Below are 20,873 nucleotides of genomic sequence, written 5' to 3'. Positions count from 1 at the left end.
AATTGGGAAACTGTGTCTATTACTATTAAAATAATTGGCTTCTATTTATTGAACTATAGTGTCAGCAACTATGGTGAGTCCTATTTATATGTTATCACATTTAAATACCTACAACTGAGGCTCAGGGATTAAATAATATTTCTAAAGTCATACAGCCAAATTCCAACGTCTATGCCCATAACACTTCAGTATGTGAAATAGTAAACTTAAAAATCAGAATTTAAAATTATATAGAAAAGTATAATACAACTAAATTTAAACCGGATACATTTTTTAAAAACAAAGAAATAATAATACTCAGGGATATTTGTATCTCTGTAATAAGATTATAACTTTTTCCTCAATTCCCTTTGAATTTTTTCTAAAAAGGGAATGCTTCCATTTGTTAATGGAAAAAAAAAATTTTTAATAAATTAAGCTTTTAGTTAGGAAAGGGAATAAAGGTTAATTTGGAAAAAAGTTAGAAAAGAAAAATTAAATGATAGATTTTATTGGAGTTATGAATGCTACTAGAGATCTTTAAAACTTTTCCATTGTTGAATTGTGGACAATAGATAAAGCTGAAAATGTGATACTGTGAAAAAATGCATACAAGCAAATAGCTAAGCTACCTCATTTTTATTACTAGTAATAAAAGACAGCTAGAAGTAAATTAGATAATTGAGCATAAAAATTATGAGATTAAATTCATGAAGAAAACAAATCTGAGAGATAACTACAGAGAAATGCAATGAAAATAAACTACTTATCCACATAAGTAGTTTGGTTTTTTTTTTTTTTTTTTTTGAGATGGAGTCTCGCTGTGTTGCCCAGGCTGGAGTGCGATGGCGTGATCTCGGCTCACTGCAAGCTCCACCTCCTGGATTCAAGTAATTCTCCTGTCTCAGCCTCCCAAGTAGCTGGGACTACAGGCACATGCCACCACGCCCAGCTAATTGTTGTATTTTTCGGGGTTTTGACATATTGGTCAGGCTGGTCTCGAATTCCTGAGCTCAGGTGATCCACCTGCCTTGGCCTCCCAAAGTGCTGGTATTACAAGCGTGAGTCACCATGCCTGGCTGGTTGGTTCTTATTCTTCCATTACTTCTCCCACCTTTCACCAGATGTTCAGTTATTTTGTTGTGTTCGTTTTGTTTTGCTTTGCCTGAATTTTCTCTCCATACACATGATGGAAATCATTGCTCAACACTTTGGTTCCTGCATTCATTCAGTGAATATTGAGTACCTGTCATGCTATAAATCCCAGAGATACCAAAATGAAAGTAATATGTTACCTGCTGTTAGATCATAACATGATAGGAGGGAAATATATAAAAATAAGTGGCATTCACTGCGACAACATTGGGTAGAACACCTAAGCATAACCTTAAAAATGCTAAGTGTTCGTGAGACGGACAAAGAGAAAAGAGTTTCTAAAACCACGTTCTGAGACAAGATATAGAAGATTAATCTATATATATTTAGGAGAGTAGCATGGGCTCGAAATACAGTTTTGGGAGGTGTTGTGGTTACAACCATGATAATATATGGATTAGACATCCTTCCTAACTCTTCCACTGATTTGATTTCTACCAACATAGCTTAGTTTTGCCTGTTCTAGGACTTACTGTCATTGGAATTACCTATATGTATTCTTTTATGTCTGCCTTCTATAGTGCTTTTATGGTCCATCCATGTTGTTTCCTGCATCAATAGTTCAGTCCTTTTTATTGTCGAGTAGCATTTCATTGTATGACTATATCACAATATATTAATTTACCTGTTGATGGATATTAGGGCAGTTTCCAGTTTGAGGTAATTGTGAACAGTCTTGTAAAGACATCTTTTTGTGGACATATGTTTTTCTCTTAAGTAATTTTCTAGGAGTGAATTTCTGAGTCATAGATTAGTTATATGTTTACATTTACAAGAAGATACCAAACTATTTTTCAAAGTGACAGTATCATGCTGCATTCCCACCAATTTAAATGAGAGTTGCAAGGGCTCCACATCTTACTAACACTTAGTATTGTCAGTCTTTGATTTTAGCTACTCTAGTGGGTTATCAAGTGAACTTTGACTTTAATTTGCATGTCCCCGATGACTAATAATGTTTTTCATATGCTTTCTGATCACTTATATATGTCTTATGTTAAATATCCAGTCAAGTCTCTAGCTCATTTTTTATTGGTTTTTCTATTTATTGTTCAATTGTAGGACTTTAAGAATATTTTGAATAAAAACTGTCAGATATATATATTGCAAACATTGTTTCCCACTTTGTGACTTGTCTTTTCATTTTTTAAATGATCTCTTTTGAAGAACAGACATTTTTAACTTGGGCTGACATCCAATTTAGCAACTTTTAAATTTATCATTTGTGCTTTCTACATTCTATCCATAAATCTTTGCCTACCTCAAATGATAAATATATTGTACATTTTCTTCTAGAATTTTACAGTTTAAGCTTGTGTGTTTAGATCTGTAATCTATCCCTTAATAATTTTGGTGTTTCGTGTGAATTGAGTCAGTTTATTCTTTTCCAAGTTGCTCCACAGCATTTGTTGAAGCAGTTTTAGCTATGGGAAATCCAGGTGGGCATGAGTGAGAGGTTGGGCTTGTGGGAGTGAGGTTCAGGAAAGCAGCCTAAGCTGGAAATATTGCTTTGGGGAGAGCCATGGTTATTATAACTATGTTAATAAATAGGTACAACCATTTCTAACCTCACCAATCTTCCTCTTTAACAGCAGCAGACCCAGAATAATATAACATGTCATAGTAAGTATATGGTATGGGTAAAAACAGATATATAGAGTTCTATGACAACGTAGAGAAGGATACTAACTCCACTTCAAGTTGAGAAAATGAGATGACCCTTAAGCTGTTTTGAAGATAGAGTACTTCAGCAGGGTAGACATGAAGTGGAGTGGAAGGGCAGTCCAAAATTAGATTGTTTTTGTCAATTAGAATTCTGAAATAGATAAACAAAAGCATGGCAAGCACTCAGTGTATTCTCTGCTTGATATCTCAGATTTTTCTGATAATAGTGTGGCATTCTTTGGAGAATACATCTCTTTATACCTCCCCCACCCCAACAGACCACACCTCTACCATGGCGAAGTAATTTTTATATCCACAGAGACCCTGCCCACTGCCACCACTGTCATAATTAGATGACACAGAGCTGAACATCAAGTCCGTTCTGAGCACATCAGAGATCTTCCCTGAGATTTTTTAGCTTGAACGCAAAGAGTGCCAGAGTCAGTCACTGGTTTGGAAATTATAAGAAAGAGAGCTTAGGATTCAGTGGTAGCTGTGTTTGCTACCATGTAAAAGGGTCTGATCAGTAGGGAGAGAAAAGGAAAGCAAACATGCCATGAGATAGAGTGAGTGTCCTGATTGCATTTGAATCTTCTGTTCTAGTTCTTCATGTGGTCTAGCTGCATGTGGCCTATCTCGTTTGGTTGTTCTTCAATTCCTCAGATTTGATGAGATTTTCTGTATCCTTGCAATAAAATTCCTTTTCTGTAGGGCAGTACAGGGCTGCCACATAGTCTGTGCCCTGCTCAACTTCAGGAGACATCCTTTTCAAGCATAGGCACTTGTAGGCAGGGAGCTCCACCCAGAAGCCTTTAGAGTTCTTACCTCATCACTAAGGGCTAAAGACAGTGAACTGGATGTCTCTGCAATCTGGGGCAAGGTTGACAGGAATCATTTGTTTTAACTAGAAAATCCATACAAATTTGAGGACATTGTGTAAAAAAAATAAGAAATATGCAGTTCAACCTATAAAACAGCCATAAACATGGTTGTTGTTCCTTCATCTTGTGGGACGTAGAGTCAGTCAGTGTTTCTGAAATAGCCTCAGGTAAGTACCTAGGAGTCCAGCAGAGGGGTAATTTGGGAATAGAGCTAGGACAGCTCCTGGATTCTGGGATGGTGGTAGAGCTGGCATAAACTAAATCTGCGGTTTACAATAAATAATCTAGTGTGCCATTTAGTTGAGTGTTTCTGGTTAATACGAAACTTCTATTCAATACTGTTTTTAAAAATTATAGTTATCAGTACAATTCATTTTGGTTAGTCTATACATAAATAATTAGGACATAAAGTGAAACTCAAATAGCAGTTTTATTTGCTTCAGCTCTGAGTTCCTGTAATACCTGCCAGGGCAGCTTTATGATGTGACTAGTCTTTAATCCACAGCGGCCAGGTGGCAGGAGCCATGGTAGGCAGACCCTAATGAGGCAAGATCAGACCTCTTTAGTTCATTAAACCAGACAAGGATTTATGGTAGAAAGTCCTAGGAAGCATGGGGTTTGAGTGCACAGAAACATTCTGCTTTGATACCTTGACTTTATTGCTAAACACTGGAAAGCATCACATTCCCTTTAGATTGAATATTATTTGTTCAGCTTCTCTAGGTCATAGTTGACGGTTCTATTATTGTTGAAGTCCCTCCCTAAGAGCAGCTCCATACATGATAAATAATTGGTCAACTTGAAAATCCTCCCACTTTTTTACAAATAAGCCAGTTTCTGCATTGATCATTGATTTGTTTATTCACTAGCAGACCTTCTACCAGGTACTAGGTTAAGGAGATATTGAAAATAATCAGTAAATGAAATAAAAATAAGCCCTTTACTTAAGGAGCCAGTCTACACAGTTAAATAGAAGACAGTCAAGTAAAAGATAAAAAATAGAGAACAATAAATGCCAGAATGTGGGCAAACACAAAAGGAGTTGGAGCATGTATTCATTCAACAAATATTTATTGAGTATATACTATATGTACATGCTCTAAGGCACCAGAGAGATGGGAGTGGATGAAAACAGATTTCTTATTTTCAGGAAGTTTACATTTCCATGGGGAAAACAGACAATAAACAAATGTGTATGCAGGCAGATGGTGATAAATGTTAAAAAAAAAAAAAAAGGAAAAGAAAGAAGAAAGAAAAGAAAGAAGAAAGAAAGAAGAAAGAAAGAAAGAAAGAAAGAAAGAAAGAAAGAAAGAAAGAAAGAAAGAAAGAAAATAGTAATAGGGCCAGTGCAATTTTAGATAGGTCTGTCAGAAAAAGCCTCACTGATAAGGGATATGTGAGTAGAACTCTGAACGAGGTAAGGAATCAGCCTTCTAAGGGAAGAAGATTACAAGCAGAGGGAACAGCAAGAGCAAAGTCCCTGAATCAAGATTCAAGGAAATCTTGAATTTAAGGATTCAAGGAAAAGTAACAAGGCCCGTGTGGCAGGAGGACGGTGAGGCAAAGAAGGCACAGTGGCAGAAGAGATCAAAGTGGTAGCTAGAGCCAGATTATGGAGAGCCTTTCCAGCCATGTTGTACATTTTGGGTTTTGTGCTGAATGAGATGGGAAGCCACTGGAGGAACTCAAGCAGAATGACATGATCTGAATTACAATTTTAAAAGATCACCCTGGCTGTTGTAAGGAGAATAAAGAGCAGCAGGAATAGGTGGAAGCAGGGACACCAGCTGAGGTCAATATCATGCTCCAGGCAAGAGATGGTGGTGACTTGGACTGGGGTAGTAGTGGTGGAGATGGTGAGAGGTGGTCAGATTATGGGTGCATTTTAAAGCTGAAAACACAAGATTTATTAACCGATTGGAAGTGGGGTGTGAGAGAAAGAGAGGAGTCCCTACAAGTTTGCAGCCTGGGTAACTGGAAGAGTTAGAATTTCCTAAGTTGAAGAAGACTGAGGGAGGACCAAGGTTTTTGTTTGCTTGCTTGGTGTTTGTTTATTTGTTTGTTTGTTGAGGGTTTCCAGAGAAGACCATGTGTTTGGTTTGAAGGCTGTATGTAGTTGATATCTAAGTAAAGATAGTGAGTAAGCAATTAATTGGATATATGAGTCTGGAACTCTGGTAAAGTTTCAAGCTGGAGACAGGGAAAGCTCCAAGCTGGGAAGGGAGGGAAAGGAGACTCAAAAACTGAGTCCAAGTACCCCCAGTTCTTAGCAACCAGGAAGATCAAGAGGGATCAGCAAAACAGACTGAGGACAAATGGAATATGGGGTAGGATGGCAATGAAAATGTGGAGGTGTGCCAGAGTTCAAGGAAGCAAGCGTTTCAGGAAGAAAGATATGATGAACTATATCTAATGGGAAGATCAATAGAGTAAGATGAGACCTGAGAATCAACATTTGATTGGGCAACACGAAGTTCATTGGTGACCCTGAATAAAGCGGTTTAGATCAGTAGCCAGAAAACTTTTTCTGTAAAGGGCCAGAGAGTAAATATTTTAGGCTTTTCAGGCCATCTGATCTTTTTTGCAAATACTCAATTCTGCTGCTGTAGCACTAGTCATAGGTAGTACATATAGAATGAGCATGGTTATCCTCGAATAAAACCTTATTTGCAGAAACACATAGTGAGCTGGATTGGTTCATGGGCCACAGGTCACTGACCTCTGGTGTAGATGATGTTACAATATTTAAAGTGTGATTGAAGTAAGTTCAGAAGGGAAGAGAAGATGGGGTGACTTTGGAGGAGTTTTGCTGTAAAGAGAAGCAGAAAGATCTGAGTGTTGCAAGATGAGAGAGAAGAGAAGAGAAGGTCTCTATTTCCTTGGGAGAAATAAGTATGACTTCCCAGACAAAGTGATGCTGTAGATGTCTTGGGCCTCAAAGTTAAGGAAAACATCCTACTTACTATGCATTAGAGTGATCATAAAATCCAGCGTATAATTTCAGCTACCCCTTAGCTATACTTGGCTTGGTCTCTATGTCCTTTGCTTACGTGAGCTTTTTACTGGAATTGAGCCTCCCCAACTTAGACTGCTGACTGAGTGATGTGCTTTTATTTAGCATGACCAGTCTCAGAAATAACATAAATCGGGGAAAAATAAAACAGATTTCATCTGGGATTCCATTTCACAGAACTTAATTAGAATGATTGGCATCTCATGATTTTGATTTCTTCCTAAGCAAAAAATTCTAAATTGAATTTCATTTTTTGAGATCAAAAGAGGATTAGCTCCCACAATTTCATAAATAATGAACCCAGGGTCTCAGCCTTCACTAAGCTACAAGTGACAGTCATTGGGATCTGATTTTTCCTTACTTTTCTGATCTGCTTCTTTTTCTTATTTTTAGGTACAAGTAGCCCCAGTGCTTCATGCGAATTGGAATTTGTTTTTATTCCTGGTGTTAGATTTGAAGTAGTAACAAAAAAAAAAAGAAAAAACCTATAAAAAGGAAACATTTTTCCTGCTGTTAGCTACTTTTTAATAAGTATTTTTAAGGCATTGCATTAAGTGCTTTACAATTCAACTTTTTTCTTATGAAAATTTTTAAACATGTAAAAAGTAGAAAAAGTAGAATTATGAATATATTTTACCTATTACTAAGCTTCAATAATTACCAACTCATATTGGTATAATCCCCTGAATTATTTTGAGAGAAAGTTGTAGAAAATATGACTTTTTATTTTTCTGACTCAGGACTACACATTACATTCCGTTTGTCCTATTTCCTTATCTCCTTTAATCTAGAACGATTCCTTAGTTTTTATGGTTTTCATGACATTGACATATTTTGAGAGGATGTCTCTTACTTTTAATTTACCTAATTGTTTCTTCACGGTTAACTTTAACTAATGCCTTTTTGACGGAAATACTACAGAAGTGATGTTGTGTACTTCCCAGTGTTTTCCATCAGGAGGCCCATGGTGTCATGTTGTCCCACAATTTGGTGATGCTAATTTTGATCACTTGATTAAGGTGATATTTACCAGATTTTTCCACTATAAAGGTATCTTTTCCCCTCTTTTTAATAATTAAGTAATCTGGGAAGAGATAAATATCCTATTCCCCAACAAACTTTCAACCAATAGTTTAAGCATCCACAGATGATTCTTCCCTGAATAGACTGTTATTATGATGATTACAAAATGGTGATTTCCTGACTTTATCATTCCTTCTATAATTATTAGTCATACTCTAAAGAAGAGCTTTTCTTTTATCCCATTTTAATTACATAATTTATGTATTTTTGATAATCAGAGTGAACTCAGATTTTTTAATTGAATGTGTTATACTTTATTACTGTCATTATTCATTTTAATATTCAAATTACCCAGGTTTTGTTTGTGTCTTTTCACATGCTACCATTCATTCTAGGTTTTGTTTATTTGTTTTGTGTTTGGTGTTATGTTTATATTTAATACTTCTTACTTTCTTTGAGCCCCATGAAATGTTTCAGACTCACCTTATACTTTCTCTGCTTCAGCCTTGGAATCAGCCATTTCTCTAAAACATTCTAGATTCTTTCATGGAAAAGGGCATCCGGAAGACAAAATCTGAGTACTGAATGTGTATTTTGCTATTGGGGTATCATTACATCTAAGCTCCTTTAATGGACAGAGAAGAAATAAAACTTTTTAGAAAATCGTAAGTTTATATCTCATGCCTCTAATTGCTAGTCACCATCGTAAGATACTTCCTCTCCTTCCTCCAAACCATGTTGTTTTTTTTGTTTTTTTTTTTTTTGAGACGGAGTCTTGCTCTGCCGCCCAGGCTGGAGTGCAGTGGCTGGCTCTCAGCTCACTGCAAGCTCCGCCTCCCGGGTTCACGCCATTCTCCTGTCTCAGCCTCCCGAGTAGCTGGGACTACAGGCGCCCGCCTCGTCGCCCGGCTAGTTTTTTGTATTTTTCAGTAGAGACGGGGTTTCACCGTATTAGCCAGGATGGTCTCGATCTCCTGACCTCGTGATCCGCCCGTCTCGGCCTCCCAAAGTGCTGGGATTACAGGCTTGAGCCACCGCGCCCGGCCCAAACCATGTTTTAATCTCACCTTTCATTCACAGTGACAATCCTGGTTCCCAACAACATCCATGTGTTTACTCATTTGCTCAACCCTACAGCACACACCAAATGGTTTCAGAATTGTCATGCCTTTGTATCACAACCAGCAATAAACCTGTTAAGCGAAGTTCAAGGCTTCTTTACAGTTTTACCTGTACAGTATACTCAGGGGATACATAAGTACTACATCCCTCCCATATTATTTTGAAGCAATCCAATGCATCAGATTTTTTTAGCTCTTAATATTGCAATATGGCATGACCATAATGCCATTATTACACATAAAAATTGAATATTAGTGGATCAACAAGTATCCAGTGTTTTTTCAGGGCTCAAATTGGCTCATAAGTATCACAAATGGGTTTGGTGGTTGTTGTAATTGTTGCTTTGTTTTGTTTTATAATTTGTTTGTTTGAACCAAGATCAAAATAAAGTCTATACATTGTAACTGGCTGATCCTTCTCAAAGTCTCTTCTGATTTATATGTTTTCCTGCCATATTTTATTTGTTTCTTGCAATTTTATATCTATGAAATCAGATCGTTTGTCTTGTAGAGCTTCCCACACTTCAGATTTTGCTGATTGCATATTTATAGTATAAATTACCATGTTTCTCTGTCCTCTTTGTTGCTGTAAACTGGTAGTTGAATCCAGAGGTTTGGTTAGATTCTGATTCATTTGAGGGAGTTTTGTTTTGGGAGTAAATAGAGGTTTGCAAGACTACTTTGTAGTAATATTTTATTCTTTTATCAGAAGGCATGAAACATCTGACTGTCTCTTTGTGATTGTAGCTGCTACTGATACTCAATGCCTACATCCGTTAGTTCATTAGGTTTGCAAAAGTAATCTTTTTTTTTATTAGGCAATTATAGACACACATATATACATGCATTCACATAGACACATTTCTGTAAACAGATATATCTCAAGCCAACTCTTATCTTTCCCTTAACCCCTCTTTGTTACATTATTACTTGTTCTTTTACCTCACTTGTTTTCAAAGTTCTCTTTTTATGTGTGTGAAAATAAGATTTGTATAATACAAAGTAGTGATCCAAATATACAGTAACAACTTTCCCGGGGGAACATAATTATTTTAGAGGAGAAATGAGGAGAGTAAAATAGCATGTATAAAACAATAAGGAGGTCACAGAAAAGATGTATCTGAGCTCAGTATAAATTTAAACCTAAATTCTGCCCAGAGAACACTCATATCACTAAGATGACATTTTAGAACTATGAAACTTTTAAAGCTTGAGAAATAAGAACAGGAAGATGAGGAGAAAAACTAAAACATGTCCCTAGTTTTAAAGTTTTCTGGATGAGAAGGATAAAAATATGTCAAGATTCACTCATGTGTGTTTACAAACATGGGATTTGAGTAGGAAAATAATTTGAGATTTTTGTTTTGTTTCCTTTCATGAAGCATGTATTTCATCTTAAGCCGGTTCACCAACGCCATTACATCTCAGGGTCAGGCTGGGCAATTTCATGCCATCTGACCTAACAACTTGGAGACTTCTGAGTAATAGTGACTCCTAGTATGGGTGTTCTAATGTCTGTCACAACATGAAAGGTATTCATTTAACAGAGACAAAACAAAATCAGATAAACAAAAGACATGTGTATCTAACTGACTGCAAGGGTTGGAATGAGTGGTTTACTCTTATTCAATTAAAGATAAAAATTATTTACACCAAATAAAATTAGAAACCTGCTATGTTTCTTCTCAGTCCATGGTGTGAGGTTGGGAAGAGGGTCCTTTTTAAAAAGAAATGGCTTCATCGAGATATAATCCACATAGTATACAATTCACTCACAGTATACAACTCAATGTTTTCTAGTATATTCATAGAGTTATGCCACCATCACTTCAATCTAATTTTATAACATTTTATCTCCCCTAAAAGAAACCTCATACCCATTGGCTGCCACTTCCCAATCTCTGTGCCCACTATCCCCAGCCCTAAGCAACCAGTTTACCTTTGTTTCCACAGATTTGCCACTTAATGGGCAATTACCTTTTAATTGCCATTCGTGGCCTGTCACACTTAAATTCTTTCTTTTTTAACATCATCATAAAAAGAAAAATTGAAGAAAGGCCAAAAAAAAATGAATGAGTGTCACAAAAATTGTAACAGGATAACCAAAAGAGATGTTGTTGAATCCAATAGCATCTGATGATTTAAATAAATAATCTTCAAGCATTAAGCTATGGGAAGAACACACTTAAGAGAATCAAGCACTAATAATTTTCAATATAAACTTGAAGCAGGCTTAAGTTGCAGAAACTTGTCATGCTGTTAAAAACAGTGATATTTGCAAGCAGGAATATTTGCAAATTCAATTTCTGACTTCTCTGCTCACCAATTATGTGGTTCTGGGGCAAATAATAGAAGATTTATACACTTCAGATTCCTCTTCTGTAATATGGGAATAATGATGGTACTAACTTCATGAAGTTAGCATGGAGATTAATTCATGTAGAGCTTTTGGAACCAAATGTGGCACATAAGTGCCCAATAAATGTTAGTTATTGTTTTATCATCTTTATTAGTTAGAGCTCAACATTTTAGGTCAAATTCCAAAATGGAATTTTTAGATATGCCAACTTGCCCCATGCCACATTTGATTGGTATTTTCAAAGTCTCTATTTAAAGACATTTCTGCCATGAAAGCAATGGATCTAGATCTAAGATACTGTCATGTAGACAGACAAAGAATATCATTGATCAAGTATAATTAAGCATAGAACTGTAAATCAGTCATTAGTTGCTTCAGAACCATGTGTTCTATAAATAGTACAATTGCTAATTTATTATTCTCACCTAGCACTCGTGTAACAGATTTTCCTTTTCTATATTAAAAGAAAAAAATTACAGCGGCAAAAAAGCTTATATAATGGTATTACACATGTCTAATAAAAAATAAAGAATACTGTTAAAGCATTATAAACCACATATAATCTCTTATAGTTTAAATGTTTAGCTAAGATCCTAAACATATGACTTTTAAGTCTGTGACTGTGAACTGAAATTGTGACTTGTTTTTTCTGTCCACAAATGTAAGGAAATGTAACCACCAATAGTTTCATTACCTTCTCTTTAATTCCAATCTGAAATAGCTTTTGCTAATAAGACTGACACATTAGATATGTTTATTCTTAAAATATTGTTGTGTATTTTCTGTTCTTTTGAAAAGTGTGGTGCTTAGTAGTATTACGTCCCAATCAGATGATTCATGATACACAACATTTTCATACTTGGGAAATGTTAGCACATTATAGTCCTTGCTTTGAAACATAAAAGAATTAATCACAGATAACACATTTTCATATTCCTTTGACCCTTGAGACCATTTAAATGATGTGGCTTGCATGCAACCTCATTTTGGGCCCTCGTAGCCCTCTACGCTGTCCCTCTATGTCTGCATTTTCACCCCAGGCTTTACTCCTCTTGGCATTGTTTTGTATTTGCATGAAAATTTGTAATTTTTTTTTTGCATGACAAGTCATTGGTGATGTTGAAGTTAAATGTCCAGCATACCTTGCAATATCACATGCCATTAATTCTTACATGATTTTTTTCTTTTATTTTCAGTTACTGAAGTTTAAATATGCTTGAAATGTAAAAGTGGCATGAAACTGGAGTGATGCAAGAATATTTAGTATTCTTTTAAGGACTGTCATTTTTAACTGGGAAAATTTGGGGGCAGTTCTCAACCTTGTTTTTGGACACCAACCCTAAATTACAAATGATGATAAAACAATATTGAACATAGGTGCTGTCAGCAGAGTAATAAATTCTGAAGTGATACCTTTTTTTTCCCTCTGAGAATGTAATTTTAGTACTTGAATGTAAAGTATGTGTCCTCTAATTTCAGAAATTATTATTTGATTCACTATTTTTCATAAAACATTCTTAATGGGCATACAATTGAGCTCTATTACTTTGCTGAAAGTTTCTAATACCTAAAAAAGTAATGAGTTACTTACTGAGTGACAGCACCAACATTTTAGTACTTTAATGTTTCCTAAATGAACATGGTTACGAAAATGGATATTTGATATGGGAATGTATGAGTATACACAGAACATAAGTTATTTATACCATTTTGTCTAGCTTCAAATTCATAAGGGTACAGGACTAATTCCCACCAATGGGACAAAAGTGCACATCCAAGCAAGTTTCCTTTCCTTCTAAGTAGTCAACTTGCTGCTCTACATTTATTCCTAACAGCTGCCATTGCCAAAAATGTTTTTGAATACCTGTTTTCAAATTACCTTCAGAGTCTTTGGCACCTTCATTTCAATAGTGTTAACAAATCTTGATCCTTGGAGAGTGATTTTAATTTTTTCAGCGGCTAAAAGACCCTCAGAGCCAAATCAGCCAAGCAAGAATGGTAGTCAATCTGGTAAAACATATTTTTTAATGATATATAAATATGAAATTAGTAAAACCTGCATGACCAATAGCTTATAAAATGACTGTCAATGCATTTCCCAAAGAGAAACCCCACAAAGCATTTGCACAAGAACTGCAGCAGTGGAATTAATGGAATTTTCTTAAGGAATCTTCTAGGCAAGCACATGATATCCACTTGAATGAATAAATTCTAATACCTGTATCATATGATGTATCTATGTGTTATTTTTAATTCAGCCTCATTTAAGCTAATGGAATAGTTAAAAATTTTAAAGACAGTCATTCTTACTTTTGTTTACCTGATCAGAATCTAGTTGAGTCACTGCCATTTTTCCTTTGATAAGTTAATATCAAGTTAATACCCCTTTAGCAGCAATTTTAACCGATTTTGGTTGATTGCCTCCTGGCTGTCACCAACTAGCCCTGTGATATCAGTATAGGACACAACTCTGTGCCTCTGCCTCCCTATCTACAAAACGAGGACATGGGTCTAAATTATTGTTAAAAATATCTTTTGAATAAAAATGTTATATTCTAATGATTATATATTCATGTGTAAGGCTATAATTATCATATATCCTTAATCTACATACTTCTTTGTGCAGTTTTAATTAAAACTAAGAGAAGTAACTCAAATTCAAATTATTTTAAAAGACATCAAGACACTGAGAAGAAAACCAGTTTTTCCAATAAAGTGTTTTCTATATGATGGTGATAAGAAGACACTTGTATAGCACTTTATGTTTACCTTGTCTTTTGTGAGTCTCACAACCTAAGAGCTGCTATCATTGTCCTCATTTTGCAGATGAAGATATTGAGGTTCAGAGAGATTCAGTTACCTCTCTAAGGTGATGAACTAGCAAGAAACAGAGCCAGCACAAAAACATTCTGGGTCTTCTCCTTCTAATTTAAGACTTTCCCTCCATCACCATTTATCTGTAACCAGTCTTTTGCTTAGGAGACAATTTTTCCAAGGTGCCACTATTCAGAATTTATACTCCTTGAAAATACAATTGGCCTTTAGAACTCTCTGGCACCACTTTAGAATTATTCACTTGCGTCACTACAGCTCTCTGTGCTTTTACAAACTAGTTGTTTTGTCAGCATGAGTGTGACAACAATTAGACGTCCCCTGTTTTTGCCCCATGCCTTTTCTCCTTCACAGTCATTCAATGACAAGCGTAAAAAGAGCTTCATCTTTTCACGAAAATTCCCATTCTACAAGAACAAGGAGCAGAGTGAGCAGGAAACCAGTGATCCTGAACGTAAGTAGATTCTCAAAGATAATGTCACATGCAACATAAGAGAAATAAATTCACAGGCAACACGCAGGATGTAGGCTCTCCCACGCCACACACCTAGGCAAACAACACAGCAGGCAGGCAGGGCAGGTCTACTACTGTGACCGGTGTTTGACTACAGTCTGGATCCCTCCTTTCACATGACTCTTCTTTGCAGAAGGCATTGGACAGAAACTTGCCTAAACTGGGACTTGCACCCAACTGACATTTCTCTTTGACCAGGAATGGGTCTGGTTTGCCTTTTCTATCATGCAACTCTCTAAGTCTTGAGACAAATTATTTTCTGAGAAGAAATATTGGATTCCATTGACACATATGTTTTTTAGAATGTTAGGAACAATTAAATTATCTTTATCAATTACTAACATATTTGCTCACTCTTTCCCTCCTGCAAAACACTAAACACTTACTGGGCACTGAGCTTGTAATGGTGGATATCATTTAGAATTTGCTATGAAATTTGAAGAGGTTTATTCCTTAAGTGGGGCATTTTTGTGGCCACATGATTGACCATGGACCAAAAATGGACATTTGCTGAATTTTTTTCTTTCTTACAATCTTTTGTTTAAACCTTGAGTTGCTCTGCAAATCAGAAATTTCCTTCTTGAATCTCAGCTCAAGGAGTTTGGGGTGAAGTTGGTTTAAAAGAAGAGAGAATGGGATCCAGATTGTTAAGGCAGCACGGTCTGTCATGGTAGTATTCATTTCAACTCCACTGACTTCTTCCTTCCTCTTCCGTGGCTGTTCTTCCTCTCTCATTGCTCTCTCTGGGGACTTCCATGCAGGACATCCCCGGATTAGGTGACGACGGTTATGGAACAAAGACTCTGAGTAAGTTTCCAGGAATGGTCACTGTAACTTTTCTTTTCTTTTCCTTTCCTTTTGAGTTTGGCTTTTGTTCCTTTTCCTGAGGGCCTTTCACTCCTAGCATGCACAAGATACGAGTTTTATTTGTTACCTAGCTGTGAATGCTCCTACAAAGTAACTTCCGATCGTTTTGTTCTGCATGTCAGCATTTAAAAGCAAAGTGTATCAGGCACTCTAACTTCTGTTGCAGTTAACACCATCCCTTTCTGACCAAGTGATATTATCAACATGGTCCTGATGCCCACCATAGCATCACTTGCTCTGCGCTTAATACCTCCCAGAGAGCAAGAAACCATGTTGAAAGAAAGGGTGAGCTAAGTGTTCTAGAACAGCAAAATAGAAATGTACTTTATGTTCTTCCTTCTGCCTTTTCACATGGAAATATTTAATGACCTTGTCAAATCTCATAATTGGGTTGTACTTTGCTGTTAGTAAAGGAGCTGTTTTGTAGTCAAAAAGAACATGCATTCTCTAAAAGCAAATTTTAAGCTACTTGATCTTCCATGAGTATTTATTTGTTATTAACTCTGATTTTTTTTCTGACTTGCGGTGATCCTGCTTGAAATGTTTATATGATAAAGTTTGGATATGTAATAATATGCCTTTCTATCAGTGATTTATCAGCTATATTACAAAATCAGTTCTTCACTTTATAGCATAGAGTGAAAAATAAAATATATTAAACCTTTACATTTTCTAGTTGTTCATGTATTTAGTCTGTGTCTGATTTCACTAAGCAATTAAAAAAAATTATCCTGTCTCTTAATATACTACACTATGATTTTTCCTCTTTAATAACTAACCCCATTGCGTAGGCACCAATGAAATGAGAACAGAGTTTTGTGTCTTTTGCAACTGTATCACATGTTTAATTTTTTTGTTTTGTTTTGTTGTTTTAAATTAACAGCTATGGGCAGTATTTTTAGAAGCTGTTTATTTGTATAAAACAAAATTACATTGAACTGGACTTTGTTTTCAAGGGCTCTTTCTATAACCCTGAGTATTGATACTCCCTCATAATTCAAATTGTTCATTTGGAGAGTTTTTAAAAGATATTTATATTTTAAAAAATCTGATTAAGAGTACTGATCTTAAAGATGAAAACTTTATTTTTGAGTCACTATATGGAATATGATAGAAAATTTTTCTTGAATTTAGTGGCTGAAGTTTAAATATTGATTTCAGCATTGTCTGAACAGCATCAAGCACCACCAGAGAAAATTTGTAAATTTTCAATTTGAGAGGGAAAAGAAACATCTTAATATATTATTAATAATAAACATCACTAAAAAGTAATGGCTTTTGGAGTGTCAAAAATAGGATACCCTTTCAATCCAGAATATGCAAATGTCTGTTTGCTCTTTAAAAATTGAATAAATTTAAAAAGTAAAACTTGGCAACAACAACAAAAAACCCTGTCATCCCCAATTCAAGGCACTTGAGATAATAATCTACATAAAATACACTATTATTGGTTATGTGCCTTGACTTTCATTTTTGTAACAGAAAACGGATTTGCACAGGTTCATCCACACTTCTTTCCCTATTGCCTCTTTGCACTTGCAAAACGTGTGCCCAAATTAGTAATGCAGTTCTGATCATAGACCAACACAAAGAGAAATGATGTGTGCAAATTTAACCCATACTTTGGTTTTCATTAGTTTCATACTCTAAAACTACTCTATCCAATTGGCAAGAATGTATGATGTCAAAGCACTTTTTTATTGTTAGAGAATAATTTTATATATTATTTTTCTCTTTCTAAAAATGTATAACTATTGTCACTTTTTAAAAAACTGAAGTTATTTATAGTGAGCTTCAGAAATCGAATAGTCACATGTTCTTCATTTAATTAAAGTAATATACAAATAAGTTGATAAACTGATGAATGTGTCATCTATAACTTAACAAGCAGTATGGATGAAAGAAAATGATTTTGGAAATAAGAGCTCAAATTCTGGCACATAAGCAACACATCCCTGTTAAGTTAGGTGAACTATGTATGAAAAAACAATTTGGAGTATTGCTGTGCAAGCAAGTCATTCAGCATGAATTAAAAAAAAAAAAAAAAATTCATGCCAGAACCTGTACTGTGTATCAGGCCATTTATCTCCTGCCTGTTCCATGCCTCCAGAATTCAATAGCTATCCAAGCAAGAATCCTAAAATAAAAACAAGGAACTATTGAGTTGATTCATAAAATATTATTCAGTGACTCACATCTTCCTCAAAGATTTCAACTCACTCACTGAAGCAGAAAAGATCTTCAAGAATTCCTTTTCATCCTGAGAATGTGTTTAGGAACTATTTAAATAGAAATAAAATTCAAGGGATTCCAGGGATCAATTAGCAATTTGAATTGCAGCATTCCAGCAAAATGCTTAAAGGCTAAAATTGAGAAATAAAAAACTCTGCAAGAAAACAGTGCCCACACACCAGAAGCGCCTGAATTTATAGTCAAGAAAACATTCAGTCAAGACATACTCGTCACTGTCACATAAATCTTGAAAGTCAGAGGTATATGAATGGGTCATAGTATTTTTCTAATCGCCTAAGTTGACATTATGCATTTTTTGTAATTAAAGATACTTTCTTCATTTGCTAAAAAGAAGAAACAGCAATCAAGCAGCGGGTTCCTGTAAAATGGAGATAAAGTTTTCATCTTCTTTATCTTATCTGAGTTTTCTTAATGCAGCCTCCTCTGCGGCTTTTACTTGCCTTTCGCTCACATTTCTAAGTAGCCTTGCATGAGTGTATTCCTTTCAGTTCTGGCTGCTCTTCAATGCTTGGTATCTCTTTAATTTGCTGTGCTGTTCTTGCAGAACATGTTTCTTCTAATGCCAGCGATAGCGAAAGTAGCTACCGTAAGTTACTGCTTTGGTTTGCGGTCCTTTTCTTTGCAACTGCCCCATTGCCTGTGGTGGTCATTTCAGATTTCTGTTGTTGTTTTTCAATTGCTACCTTTTATCATCTGTATTCAAAGCAAATGGCTTGAAATGAAATCACTGGATGTGGAAAGATAAAAAAGACACTAGAGCCATCAGTGGACCCTTATGTGATTTGTGCAAGCAGCAGTGGTCTTGCTAATAAACAATTCCAACCCCAGTTGGTTGTGACTCAGTGATTCAATTCTCACAGAGAAGGTGTGTAAAAAGTTCAACGTGGTGGATTTTTACATTGTAATCCCCAAAATAATTGAAACTCTCAGCAGGAGGGTGGAAAAATCATCATGGTATTGTTTTCCTTCTTATTTTGCCATTTCCTTTCTGTTCTTGGCTCCCCTTTATAGGAAAAACATTTATAAATTAAGTGTTCCTTTAAAATCAGGTGTGAATCTTTTACATCACTTTCTCTTTGATTAATCATTTAAGGTAGAATACTATAACATTTCTGACTTTACTTTTTTGATAATTGGGGAACTGATGGAAGAGTTTCATCCTCTAATGTTGAAGGAACTTAATTTTTTTAATGTGACCAAGTTTTCTTAGATCAGAAAACTTAGCTGAAAAGGTAGGTAACTATTTAAAAGTTATTTCTGGTCTTTGTTTGGTCACCTCAAGCCATTTGCTTAGTGTATGAAAATATCCACCAAACACCAATCACATCCTTTTGATCAATCCTCATGGTTTCTTACCACCTACTTACTTACTGGTTTTTGGTGACTAACATAGGTTCATATTTTTACTGGGATTCTTACAATTTCTATAAGATTAATTTATATTCCTTAGTGAAATGGGTTACCCAAAAAGTAGGCCTAATACATGTGACCCACAGATACTAAGGCAGAAATTGGTATTGTCTTTTGTTTGAATGAGTATTGTATTAATTGAAAACTAGAATTGATTGAGGTTTTCCCCCTGATTATAGCATGGTACTTTACAAAACCATGCCTTTTTGAGGTGGAAGGCAAAATAGTGGTACAACACTTAATTTGGATTTTGAGAGAGGGGCGGCAAGTAGGAGAGGAAGCACAAAAAAGGAAAGATGGCAGATGGAGGTAGGCTTGGAGGAGGAGGATGATGTAGACAAAGGAATAAAATGAAAAAAAAATTGTGATGAGATACACTTGATTAATCAAACATTATTAGACTAAGAACCACCTAATTTTCTTACTGATGAAAGTCTTATTGATAGAAGAAATTCCATCAATTCTTGCTGATGGAAGAATTCAAAAGGTTCTTGTTGTCAACATGGTAACATGACAACATTTTTACATTCTTTATACTTTTATAATTTTATTATTATCCTAATTTCAGAAAAAAATTTGCCTCCCCCCTTTTTCATTTTATTTTAAACCAAGAAACTAGGCCAAGAAGAATTGACCAAAGCTTGTGTTAATAACACCTAAGCTGCCCTCAATTTAGTATGTAGAAAAATATAACTTATTTTTTGGGTTCCAGGAAGACCAATGACACTAGTTTCCTTGATGTTCAGTTTTCAATTTTCAAGTGTTGTGCTTCCATCCAGTAGACACAGGTGTAGAAAGACAAAGCATCATGCTTTATCTTTCAATTCTTTTAATGGAAAATATATACTATACAAGAACTACCTTTTCTTATAAAAATCACATTTTTATAGAGTATTTTATTTTTTATTTTATTTTATTTTTTTTTTGAGACGGAGTCTTGCTCTGTCGCCCAGGCTGGAGTGCAGTGGCCGGATCTCAGCTCACTGCAAGCTCCGCCTCCCGGGTTCCCACCATTCTCCTGCCTCAGCCTCCCGAGTAGCTGGGACTACAGGCGCCCACCACCTCGCCCGGCTAGTTTTTTGTATTTTTTAGTAGAGACGGGGTTTCACCGTGTTAGCCAGGATGGTCTCGATCTCCTGACCTTGTGATTCGCCCGTCTCGGCCTCCCAAAGTGCTGGGATTACAGGCTTGAGCCACCGCGCCCGGCCTATAGAGTATTTTAAAGGCTTCTCTTCTCTGTTTCAGAGGTGGGAATATTTTTCCCAGAATTATTAAGTTATAAAAACTGGCCCAAGACTTTCAACTCTTTGACAGATTTTTGGAGTGATGTTCCAAGATGACATCACTAATTATTTTTACTCTCAAATACTAGTTGCACATAATTATCGAATGAATAAAGGAAACACTTGCAGACATCTCAAATTATCTATGAGAAAAAAGAAGAGTTGGAACTGGATTCTATGACATTAGTAGGGCAAATATGGAATCTAATCATCTCAATTGGCTTGAGTCTCATCCAAGGTTATAAAAGGTCAGCCACTTAGTTTGGTTTCTTTACAAATGAACAAAAGTAAGAAGAGTCTTTATCACAGCTCAGAGGAGAAAAATGACATTTATTCCTCCAGAATAGAAATATGAAGAATTCCAGAGGAATGTTTATTTATTCATTTGGTACCTACTATACGTGAGGTCCCCTGATACCATTAGACCCATTGTGAATATCAACTAACTCTAGATCTCAGCACACATAATAGTGGGAGAGATATATAAATAAATGAAAAAGTGCACAAAATGTGACAGG

General features: G+C 35.6%; 1 protein-coding gene across 11 annotated transcripts in view; it reads left to right on the top strand.

Annotated features, from left to right (window-relative positions):
- The window catches only part of DLG2 (discs large MAGUK scaffold protein 2), a 1,315,102-nt gene that overhangs the window by 1,271,169 nt on the left and 23,060 nt on the right, over positions 1–20,873 (top strand). For 6 of the 11 annotated variants that reach the window (XM_033207409.1, XM_033207419.1, XM_033207407.1 and 3 more), the window contains one exon: positions 15,304–15,349. In XM_033207409.1, the coding sequence (XP_033063300.1) occupies positions 15,304–15,349 (46 nt within the window). Of the gene's footprint in view, positions 1–14,382; positions 14,483–15,303; positions 15,350–20,873 lie in introns of all 11 variants that reach the window. The other 5 variants (XM_033207408.1, XM_033207405.1, XM_033207411.1 and 2 more) reach the window with 1 other exon arrangement.

Source organism: Trachypithecus francoisi, unplaced genomic scaffold (assembly GCF_009764315.1).
Source record: "Trachypithecus francoisi isolate TF-2019V2 unplaced genomic scaffold, Tfra_2.0 Lachesis_group8, whole genome shotgun sequence".
Taxonomy (NCBI): domain Eukaryota; kingdom Metazoa; phylum Chordata; class Mammalia; order Primates; family Cercopithecidae; genus Trachypithecus; species Trachypithecus francoisi.
This window is presented reverse-complemented; position numbering and strand designations above follow the sequence as displayed.